This window comes from Psammomys obesus, unplaced genomic scaffold, assembly GCF_907164565.1.
Source record: "Psammomys obesus unplaced genomic scaffold, mPsaObe1.curated_primary_1811, whole genome shotgun sequence".
Classification (NCBI taxonomy): domain Eukaryota; kingdom Metazoa; phylum Chordata; class Mammalia; order Rodentia; family Muridae; genus Psammomys; species Psammomys obesus.
The window spans coordinates 2717773-2729822 of NW_026593947.1; the positions used below are offsets into that span (position 1 = coordinate 2717773).

At 56.0% G+C, this 12050-nt stretch overlaps 1 protein-coding gene across 1 annotated transcript in view; it reads right to left on the minus strand.

The window, feature by feature from the left end:
* The window catches only part of Kcnk1 (potassium two pore domain channel subfamily K member 1), a 31510-nt gene extending 22207 nt beyond the window's left edge, over nt 1-9303 (minus strand). The window contains exon 1 of the mRNA XM_055617588.1: nt 8421-9303. Coding sequence (XP_055473563.1) covers nt 8421-8775 — 355 coding nt within the window. The 5' untranslated portion in view covers nt 8776-9303. The remainder of the gene's footprint in view (nt 1-8420) is intronic.
* Between the last annotated feature and the right edge of the window lie 2747 nt (nt 9304-12050).

Genomic DNA, 12050 nt, shown 5'->3' on the forward strand with positions numbered 1-12050 from the left:
TGGGGACCGTGGCAGGCAAACTCTCCCACCCCTCCAAGCGTGACCCTCACTGCTCCCCGTCATAACCCACCCTACAAGGACTCCGAGTGCAGGGGCCCATGGCTGGATGCCAGACCTGACAGGCAGAGCTCCCTCTTCCTTGCCATAGAATGTCTGTGGGAGGGGCCTTTCCCAGTCAGTGTCCATCATCCCAGCCCTTTTAGACCTGCGAGGGAAGCTTTGTAGGACATGCCAGCTGTTTCCTCAACGTCCACCAGGGCTTCCCACCTCGAAGCAAGCCAGGATGCTGCCATCATCTGTCCCTCTCCCAACCCTGGAGCCTCACTCAGCTCCGGTTAAGACACCTTTTTGGGTGTTCTAGTAACCAGCCGGGAGAAAGGGCTGGAAGGACAAACCCTCAGCAAAGGCCCCTTCTAAGAATCCTGTGTGCCAGGCTCAGAAACTCAGGGGGGGAGGGGTTCTGGGGAGATGGGTCTTTCTTCTGCCCTCCTTATAATCTCTTTCAGCCTGCCCTGCAAACCCAACCAGAACCAATAGAAATGTCAAGAGACTCCAGCAGAATAAGGAGAGTAAAGCCACATGAAAGCATGACTACTGAGGACACGTCGGAGCTGGAGCCTCCAGCCCTGTGTCCACAGAACAGCGCCATGTTTTCTTTTTGTTTTTAACGGAGACAGTGTCTTATAATGTAGCCCAGGCTGGCCTCAGACTCGCTGTCCCTCTTGCCCTGCCTCCTGGTGCTGGAATCACAGGCATGTGCCAGAACGATAGGCTTATCCAGTGCTGAGGACTGAGACCTCCTCGACCCTGATGTCACAGCAGGTCTAATAGCTGAATCCACAGAGCTGTGTTCGTCACTACCCTCACTGCTACGACAGAATCCCGGACAGCAGCCACCAAAGACATGGGCTATCCAGGCTGTGTGAGGGCACGGCCCGTCACAGTGGGAGGCAGCTGCTAACCTGATAACCGTTTGTCTGTGGTCAGGAGGCAGAAGGATGAATGTTCACACTCAGCTCAATCTCTACCTTTATCCAGCCAGTGTGGTGCCCACCGTATCCAAGGCGGGTCTCCTCCTAATAGCCTGGTCTGGAAAGCCTCTTACACACTTGCCCAGAGACTAGACTCCTATGTAACCCCAGATGTGGTACTGACAGTGTTAACCGCTGAATGAACCTTCAGGGAGTGGGCTTTAAGTTTCCAGCCAAGTAGAGCAGGTAGCTAGGAACCATGAACTGTCTGAGATCCAGCAGATGACCACAGAGCACTGCAGAGTCCAGCAGGGCCCAGCTGTCAGTGTAGCGACAGTCACTTTTGCAAACCAAAGCATCAAAACATAAAAGCACCAGCAGCAGCAGACCAGTATCCCCCCCCCCCCGCCGAGAACCCCACAGCCAACCTGGGGGAATGTACACACAGCCTCCAGCCTCTTCTAAAGACCTTCTGGCCAGGGTCACATCCCCGAAGCAGACGATCGGCAAAGCAGTCAGCAACTGCAAGGACACGGTCTGCCTAGGATGGACAGGAAGGTCAAAGCCTAGCTGAGTCCAGGGTGGAGGAGAGGCGCAGGACAGCGGAACAGTCAGACATGGTGTGCTCTCTGACAGAAACCGCCTCCCCCTCCCGTGGGGCATAAACAGGGCGGACCCTGCTTCCACACACAAGGGTCTGGGAGATAAACCTGTGCGCATGCCCTTGAGAGAGTTGGATTGGCTGAGGTAGAGAAGTTGATCCTGAATGTATGTGGCACCATGGAGTGGGCTGGGCTCCTGTGTTTGAGGAGAAGCCGGCTGAGCAGCAGCACCCTTCTCTTTCAGTGTGGCCAGCGGCCTGTGTTCCCGCCTCCCCTCCCTCAAGACTGCCGACTTTCTGCTCACACTGCGGAAACTAACATTCCTTCCTTAACTTAGCTCTCTTGGATATTTTGTTGCCTTGTCAGGAAAATGCAGTTGCCACTGAGCGGTGACTCCTGGAAGTAAAATCCAGCAAACGCCACCGAGCCCTGCCAAGGGGATCCGTCCCTGAGGCCAGCCTTGTGGTGGAGGCACCTTTGGAAATACCTTTTTGGGGTCAAAAGAACTCACTGAGGGTATCCCTACGTGTCCTGGCCTGGGCATTGCCAACTGTGTCCTGCCGGTCACCCCCCCCCCGGCCACACACACACACACACACACACACACACACACACAGCACCAGCCTCGGCTGCAGATACCCCTCCTTCCAGGATCCCGAGGCCTCATGGCTCCCGATGGCTAACAGCGTGACTGACGATGCTGCTCCTGATAAGACACAGCTCCGCTATTAAAAGCAAAGATGCTGTTTCTTGAAATCTGTGGCCACTCGGTTGTAACAGTGAGTTCCAAGTTCTATAAATAGGTACAGAACGGCAAGTTTGCAGGTCACGGGGAAACAAAACCTCTGAGATACCGAGATAGTGAAGAGCTCACGCAGAACAGACTGGTGGGTTCACACACGTAAGCGTAAATCCTGGCTCCGCCTGACCAGTGTTGGCTGGAAGCTCTTGTAGACTGTGTCATACAGTGTGCATGCCTGTATGTGCACCCGTGGCCAAGCGCACGCCCACGCGGGCTCAGAGGCCGGGGAAGGTGTCGGGTGCCCTGCTCTACCCGCCTCCCTCACCTCCCCGAGGCAGTGCCTGAGCTCCTCCTGCCTCGGCTCTGCACAGCTGGGCTGACTGCGTGGGCTTTTGACGGAGTGCCCCCCCCCCCGTTCTTACACAGGATCAAGCTGAAGTGTGCTTCTGGCTCGAGGGCGTCAATATCTCTGTCTCTGCAGGAGTAATGTCACGCTTGGAGACACGTCGTGAGGCTTACAGGAGGAAAGACTTAGACGTCGTTTTCCTTTCTTCGCTTCCTGTCCAGAGTGCCCGGATCACAGGTGTGAGCCCCACACCCTGGCAACCTGTTTCTTCTGCTCCTGTGTCTGACCTGCCCCCACCCCACTCCCCCTCTAAAGAAAGGTGAGGACGGAGGACCCTGACGCTCTACTGGGTCTGTTACTGTAGGAGACTCCAGACTGCTGCTCTAAAACAGATCTACTTCCTGCTTCCTCAGCCTGGAGGCCAGAAGTCCATCCTCAAGGTGAGTTTCCTGTGAGGCTTCCCAGCTGTCGGGCGGGCCCCCTTCTGGCTGGGTCCTTTTCCACTCAGCACTCTTCCCAGGCCCCTGCCTCTTCACCCAGGCCCTGCTTGGGGTTTCTGGGCTGGAACCTGAGCTTGGGTGCTTGGGTAAGACTCGATGAGGCCCAGAACAACCTTCCGCAGCCAGGGGCTTAGGACAGTCCTCACCCCCTTCAATGAGAAGCAGGTTCTATCTGCGGGCTGACAGGACTCCTCCACCCAAAGGTTCAGCCCCGCCTCTGCCCTGGGAGAACCCCAGCACAGTCCTGAGAATTTCACTTCAGTTTTGCGGGTCGTGTGTGTCTGTCTCCTGTGTTTTGCCTGCATTTGTGTCTTCCCACTGGAGGCTGCATGGGCTCACGGAACCACATAGTTCAAGGATGGATGAAAGAGACGGTCTGGCGAGGTGACTCAGCGAGCTGTTCTGATCTTGCGAAGGGCCCGAGTTCAGTTCCCAGCACCGGTGTCATGCAGAAGGTCGCCTGCACCGCCTGCTCCTGCTCCAGCGGAGCTAACACCCTTTCTGGCCTCTGATGACGCCTGCACTCGTGTGCACATAAATACACTCGGACACAGTCATACACACACATATGATTTAAAACAAATCTAAAAGAATTTGGGGAGACCACCAGGTTCCCCAGAGAAAGCCGGCCGTCCAGGGATGGCATGCCACACTGGCTGATAGACACGGTCTAGCTGATTTTTTTCCTATTCTACATAGATTACATATGTACATACACACACACATACATTCACTGGGCTTTGATTTGGTCGGATTTTGGAGGAACAGGGTCTCATGTAGCCACGCTAGCCTTGTGCCCCCACCCTCCCCTTCTGAAGATGACCACAGTGGTGCGCACTCATATTTGAGGAGTGACCCCAGTACGAAGCGAGGCTTTGTGGCCATTCAGAAAGGGTGGGGTGTGTCACGGACCTGCCGCAGTGTTCGTGAAGTCCTCCAGTAACTGCCAGCTTCCCAGAAGGCTTTCCTGGGACCGATGTCCTAGAGGGGCCGTGCAGCCCGACCCCCCAGGAAGGAGGGGAAACAAAGGAGGAGTGCTCACCAGGCTTGGAACTCCTCCAGAACATTCTTGACTGCTGTCTGAAGCTGGCCGGGTAAAGACCTGGAGAACAGCTATTTCAGGGTGTGGGGCCCCGAGGTTTCAGGGCCGTTCAGCTCCTCCAGACAGTAGCCACCAGGAGCACAGAAGGAACAGGTATGGCTGAACCCAGCGTGCTTCGTGCACACCAGAAAAATGGATTGCCTCCAACTTTTATTGTGTCAGAGAACTGTATGTCAGCTGTTTCTCCCCAGCTGTCTGAAAATATGGAGACCGGGTTTCAGGCCTCACATCGCTGTGTGCCAGCGCTACTGTTCATCAGCCCCTGGACATCGCAGGAACTGGCTGACGGTGACAATGTGTTTCCCCTACTCTCAGTGGACTGGCAGCTCAGCACCGTCGGCGCCCTTATTACCTGCCCCACTGCATTTTTTTAAATCACTAGCGCCCTGACTAACTCAAAGCCCAGTGTCAAAACAGCCGAGCGGCTCTTCCTCCTACTCTTCTTTCCTTTGGACTTTTTTGTAACAGCATCTTACTCTGTAGTCTGTGCTGGCTACAAACTCTCAGCAATCCTTCAGCCTCTGCTTCTCTGGGACTGGGATACAAGTGTGAGCCACTGCACCTGGCTTTCCTGGTTTTAGATGCGTTGTAAAATGTTTCCTCACACGCAGGAAGAGGGACTTGTCTGCAGATGGCACATGACCTATACATTACTACAGCCGAATCCAAATACTGCATTTACCAGACATCCACAGTCATCCTGTGGCCGTGCCTGCAGGAGAGATGGAGAAAGTACACCCACGGCACCACAGCACCCACGGCACCCACGGCACCCACGGCACCCACGGCACCACGGCACCCACGGCACCCACGGCAGACACTGCTCCTAACAATGACTGGCAGCTGAGCCTGGAGGGGTAGGCCTCCCCCCACAGCTACTCAGGAGGCTGACACAAGTTGATCTCAAGTTCAAAACCTGCCTGCTGCCTGTCTGCTGCATGCTGCCTGCTGCCTGCCTGGGCCGCAGAAAGAACCTGAGAAGTCTAGTGAGATTCCATCTCAAAAATAAATAAATTAATTAAAAAGTTCAAAAGTGTCTGGGGTATGACTTACGGCCTTCTTAACAAGTGTGAGGCCTGGAGTTTCAGACCAACAGTGCAACAAAACAAACGACAGTGACCAAAAAGAAAGAGGGGGAGGGAAGGAGGGAGCTAAGAATGAATGGCTAAAAGCTACTGAAGATACGAGCACAATTACCCCACTCCCTTGTACAGAGCCACTCTTTCCTTGTACAGAGGTCTCACGGTGCCTGCACGCCCCCGCCCCATCTCTTGAAAAAGCATGGCACAGGTGAACCCTCTTGGTTCTCACATGATTGTGAGTCGCCATCCTAAAGTCGTCACGCTTGGGTCAAGGAGCTGCTCCTCCACAGTTTTTGGAAGGAGCAGAAGTGGAGGCCACTACTCTGTTCTCTTCGCTCCCCTCCCAGAGTAGGCCTCTGCTGAAGGGACCCTCACCCAGGAGGGCCCACACTGCACATGAAGGTAGAAATGTCCGTGTGCATTGCTGGAGTTGTGGACAGGAAGTGAGCGTGCGGAGTGTGCAGCCTCTCCTGTGTGTGTCAGCCAAGAGCCCTGCAGTGGGGAGAAGCAGCCATCTTGGCTCATCCACCAGAGGAGAACCAAAACAATAAACAACAAACAGCTTCAACTGTTTGCTAAGGACAGCATGGTTGTGGTTCCTGAAGCCTTCATCCAAGCACTAAGCAGGGCCCCCTGCTCAGCCTCAGAGAACAGGCACATCCAGAGCATGGCTGTAGACCAGTGAGGAATTGTCCTCAAGCCTCTTCCGAGAACCGGAAATATTTCAGTGGAAGCTGGTGTCTCGGGGCTGATGGACACTGAAAAAGGCACCTGGCAGCTGACTCCAGCGATGGCAGCCAGCACAGATGTCTTTATGGGGTTTGCTGTTGCTTAGGTTTATTAGAGAGCGAGAAACAAGGTCTTACTACCTAATCCAGACTGGGCTCAAAACCACAGCAATCCACCTGCCTCAGTCTCCCCAGTGCCAAGACTAAAGGTATACACTAGAGCCCAGCAGAAAGATGTCTTTGTGAAGCCTGCCATTGACACTCCAGACAAGCCAGGAAGGGACCAACAATCTCTCTCCACAGACTAGAAGAGTCCACTGTTAAAGCGCGCCACTGGCTCCTGCCTGAGAAGGGGTGGCTGCGGACCTCACATGCAGAAACCTGTTTCTTGGCGAGGAACCAGCCAGCCTTAATTCTAGCGCTGCCCGAAGCTCTGCCACAAAGCCAGTCTGCAAACCCTCCGGCTCTCGGCTGTGCCCTGCGAGGGCCTCGGCCCAGAACCTGGGGGAGGGACTCGGCCCCACCGCCCGCCCAGCTGGTCTCACAAGAGCGGCTCCTCCTTTATCTGGCTTGTCCCTAAGTGGCCCTTGCTCCCGTTTCTGAAATGAGGCCTTGTTCCACACCACACTCCAGACCTTCTCAGGAACGGCCATGCGATCCGAATACCAACCACCAAGTACGTCCCCAGCTCTCCCGGTGCTCTGCCGCCTCTGAACTACAGCAACGGCTTCACACTCAGCACACAGACAGTTCCCAAAAGAAACAGGATCTGAACCAGTTCTTCACGCTCAGAGGACATAGGACACCATGATTACACATGATTATACATGACTGCAGACACTGCCCACACACCCCACCCAGGAAAGCACACACTCTTCCTCGTGGTGCGCCCTTCCCTGCCCTGCCTCCCAGGCCTTCTAAGAGCAGTCTTCACTCTCAAACTGCTCCCCGAGAGCCAGTGGTAAACTTTCTGTAAATATTCAGGTCTTCGAGGAGGAGGGGTTTACACTCCTGCCACAGTTAGGATCCACAGAGACCTGGCTGGTCTGAGGACTTAACCGGCTGATGCGGAGATAAAGAGTGGACCTGGGCAGCCGGGCAGGAGCGGGCTTCCCCTGGAAAGAGAGCCAGCAGGTTTGTCCGGTTTGGGCATCCGTTTAACACAGTTTTAGAGTGCCACAACCCAGCCTCCAACCCCTGTGTGTGTTACAGGCTCAGTGACTCACCGCAGCCCTCTGACCAGGAAATTTACCTGGGTGGCTGGAGACTGAGTGTCCGGTCATTGCTGGGTAATTCATGCAATAACTTCCCGGCCAGCCCCGGGAGGCGGGAAGGGCAGCCTGAGGGGCAGAGGAGGGGGAAGCGGAGTCGCTTGGAAAGGTGGGGGCCTAATTCCCTGCTCCTGGCAGGAACTCCCAAGGTCCAGGTTCCAGGTTGTCCCGAACACATGTGACCTTGTGCCTGCCGAAAGGGCCCGTTCGGAAGACTGACGCTCATCCTAGGAGGAAGGGTGGCAGCCAGCTCTAGCTGCCCATGCACCATTGTGTCCTCCCTGGCCTGCACTCGGCTAGTCACGGCTGACAGAGCCTGGCTCTCTTCATCCAGTCTAGCTGGCGTGCCCCGCGGCGGGTGTATGCTTAGGTGGATTTCTAAGCCTCAGGCAGGAGGTGGAGCAGCAAAGTAGACCCGGAGCCTGACACACCTGAAGTTGAAACAACTACTGATCCTGGAGGCCCCCCACCGTGGGGTCGAGGCCAAGTGACAGTCCCTTCCCCACTCACTCCTCCTCCCACTCCGACCCCCCCCCACAGGCCTGTGGACTCAGAGGTCACCTGCAGAGAGCAGAGTGATGTCACCACTGTCCCCAAAACGACCAAGGAGGCTGAAAAGCTCTACAGTAGGGAAAGGAGTGTCACAGTTGTGAAGGTGACCCATCCAAGTGTCATTACCGGGTCCCTGGGATGGGGCAAGGAGGTGCCCCCACCCCGGGCATCCTCTAGCCTTTCTGCTCGGCTGCTAGGCCAGAGTGCCAGGCCCACCCTCTCCTCAACAGAGGGTCCCCATAAGTACGGCGCAGACGAGGCCCTGCGGGGTGCCAGGAACGCTCCTTTGAGTTCCATCTGCTCTGAAGTCACCTCGCTGGCCAAGCGCAGCGGGATGCGCCTCCAGGGGAGGCCTGGGGGGAGGCCTGGGGGAGGCCTGGGGGAAGGTCTGGGGATAAGAGCAGGGGGCTAGGCCTGGGGGGAGCCCTGGAGGTAAGACCAGGGGCTAGGCCTGGGGGGTAGGTCTGGGGGGAAACCTGGGGTGGCCCTGGCCGGGCCAGGCGAGGAGGAGGCGGCCGCCCTACCTGTGGTGGACAGCACCGTGCTGGCGAAGAAGAGCGCGGACGTGAAGTCCCAGTTCCAGTTCCCCGAGGCGTTGCTGAGCACCGACACCCCGTAGTTGCTGGCCTCCAGCACGCGGCTCAGGAAGCGCTCGAGCTGCGGCTCGGACAGGCAGGCGTGCTCGTCCAGGAAGCGCCGCGTGAGCTTGCGCAGCTCCTGGCGCAGCAGGTCCTCGTAGGGCAGCTCCACGGACGAGAAGACCACGGCGCCAAACACCAGGTACAGCAGGTAGCCCAGCACCAGCAGGCCGAAGCACCAGGCCGAGCGGTGCCGCTCCACCAGGCGCACGCACGAGCTGCCGGCCAGCGACTGCAGCATCTTCCCGGCCGGCTGCAAAAGCGAGAGCCGCGGGGGCGCGGGAGCGGGGCGCGGGGCGCTGGGCGCGGGAGCTGGGTGACCAGTGCCGGGCGCTGGCGGCGGGAGCAGCGGGAGGAGCGGGAGGAGGAGTGCTGCAGCCGGCGGAGCTGCTGGCCGCCCGCGCCCCCTACCTGGCTTCCTGAACCGGAAAGCGCAGGCTTGGTGGCGCCGGGCCACCCGGAGGCTGCCAGGCTCTGCTTCCCTTCCCAGTTCCCCAGTGCAGTCAGCAGGCCTGAGTTGCGTGTGTGCGTGCGTGTATGCGTGTACGTGTGTGTGTGTACGTGTGTGTGTGTGTGTGTGTGTGTGTACGTGTGTGTGTACGTGTGTGTGTGTGTGTGTGTGTGTGTGTGTGTGTGTGTGTGTGTGTGTGCTGAGCAGTAGCGCTCGTCCACCCCGGCCCCTCTCCTGGTCACTTCTGTCCCCCGGCAGTCCTCCTGCTTAAAGCCGCTGCCACTAAATACAAGGGTACAAATAGAAACCGCCTTCCTCTGTCTCGCTGCCGGCACAGCTGTGCTATGTGCTGCCCAGACGATGAAAAATGCGACTAGAAACGTCCTCCTTCTAGAACAGAAAGAGTGTGAGGGTGAGGAAGACACAGCCTCTGAACTTCAGCTTAAACAGTGCCCCCAAGTTCAGGGACTCCGTGTCCAGCGGACAGACATGGAAACGTGGACTAGGGTACTGAGTAACTGATGGCGGATCAGGCTGTGAAAATGAGTTTTACGGTTCTGCATAAATATTCATGTGGCCATGTGCTTCAAGAGTTCAAGGGTCACGGAGGGGGCGGTACGGCCGAGTCTGTGACACTTCCTACAGAAAGGAAGCAGTCATGTACCCGAGACTCAACGGAACAGCCGTATAATGTACCATGCTTAGCTGTCTGAGGGTTTCATTGCTGAGGAGAGACGCCTTGACCACAGCCACGCCTATGAAGACAGACATTGACTGGGGCTGGCTGGCGGTTCAGAGGCTTAGTCCACTATTGTCATGGCAGCCGGCACGGTGCTGAAGAAGAAGCCGAGAGTTCTACATCCGGATTGGCCAACAGCAGGAAGAAAGAAAAGCGCTGGGGCCAGCTTGAGCTTCTAAAACCTCAGAGCCCACCCCTGGTGACACATTTCCTCCGACAAGGCCTGGCCTCCTAATACGGGTCTACCGGGCCATTTTCATTCACACCATCACACCCATGCACATAAAGTCCAGATTCAGGGACTCCTGGATTCCATGGAGCAGGGCTCAGTGGTGAAGGGCTTGGACCCCAGACTCGAGGTCAGATCCTCAGGGCCTGTGTAAAAAGCCAAAGGTAGCACTTGTCGCCCAGCACTGAGGGGTCCCTGGGGCTCGCTGCTCAGCTGGCTTTGCTGGCTTAGGTTCATGGAGAGGGCTGATAGACATGCCTGATGTTGACCTCTGACCTCCACAGGTCCACATGTGCACACAGGACACACATGGACACAAATAGGGAATGGCTAAGTAAGGCAAGAGTGACAGAAAAACTTTGAACACTTTTCTTATTATCACCAGGATCTTTTCGCTGTGGGTTCCGGTGATGGAACTCCTGCTACCAGACCTGGTGGCACACACTGCCCTGTCCGGCTGATCCGTTCCTCAGCCAGGCCATGGCTGATCTTCAAGGATGAACTTGAAGAAGGGGAGGCAGAAGCTAAGCTTGCGCCAAGCGTGTGCAACATTTGTGCTGTACTCTACAGTAGAGGCGTACCTGCAAGCAGATTGACACATGGAAACAGAGCTGCCTCTGGCGTTGTCTGGGAAGAGGAGGGAGGTGGCGTCAATATCTTATGTTTTAAAAATAGTTCTCACTATGGCAGATAATGTTAGCTGGAAAAGCTTTCAAATAAAACTGAATTGATCCAAATACTTAAAAAGGTTCTCTCATCTGCCCACTTAACAGAAGTTCTTAGAAATCACATATTCTCATAGGAAGTGTGCTGCAGATTCGCTGGGTTTTAACTTCACGAATAATCTCTCCTAGATTCCTCTCCATCACTCCCTGCATTTCAGCCCCCTTGTTGGTCATCCGTTCTTGCCTTCTTCCCCTCTCTCAAGCACACACACACCTTTTCTTTCTTTTATTTTCTTCTCCATTAATTTCTTTACTCACGTTGCATACTGATTACAGCCCCTCCTCTCCTTCCAGTCCCCTCCCCCAATCCTCTCCCCTCCTCCTCAGAGAGGGGGAGGTCCCGCTTGGGTACCAACCTGCCCTGGCTCATTAAGCTGCTGCAGCAGGACTACAGGCATCCTCTCCCACTGCGGCCAGACAGGGCAGCCCAGGAAAGGGATCCAGAGGCAGGCATCAGGGTCAGAGAGGGCCCCTGCTGCGGTTGTTGGGGCATCCACACGAAGACCAAGCTGAGCATCTGCTACATATGTGTAGGAGGTCTAGCCCAGCCCACGCATGCTCTGCGGTTGGTGGTTCAGTGTCTGTCACCCCCATGGGCCCAGGCTGGTTGACTCTGTGGATATTCTTGTGGAGTCCTTGACCCCTCCAGCTCCCTCAACCCTTCCCCCAGCTCTTCCACAGGACTCTCTGAGCTCTGTCTAATGTTCGGCTGAGGGTCTCTGCGTGTTTCCATCAGCTGCTGGGTGGAGCCTCTCAGAGGATTGTGCTAGGCTCCTGTCTGCAAGCATGGCAGATAACATTAATAGTGTCAGGGGTTGGCTCTCTCCCATGGGGTGGGCCCCAAGTAAACCTGATTTTCTAGAAAAGCCAGTAACCCACCTTGGCTGTTTGGTGTCTGGGACACTTAGTGTCAGCCAGCTCTTCTGTCTGAGAACCTGAGTTCCTTCTCTGCCTAGTCCTGTTCTTGTCACACATTGTCCCTGTCACACACAGTCCCTGTCACACACTGTTCTCCTCACACAATGTTCTCCTCACACACTGTTCTCCTCACACACTGTCCCCATTACACACTATCCTCCTCACACACTATTCTCCTCACACACTATTCTCCTCACACATTGTTCTCCTCACACACTATCCTCCTCACACACTGTTCTCCTCACACATTGTTCTCCTCACACACTGTCCCCATTACACACTATCCTCACACACTGTCCCCATTACACACTATCCTCCTCACACACTATCCTCCTCACACACTATTCTCCTCACACATTGTTCTCATCACACACCGTCCTCATCACACACAGTCCCCGTCACACACCGTCCCCGTCACACACCGTCCCCGTCACACACCGTCCCCGTCACACAC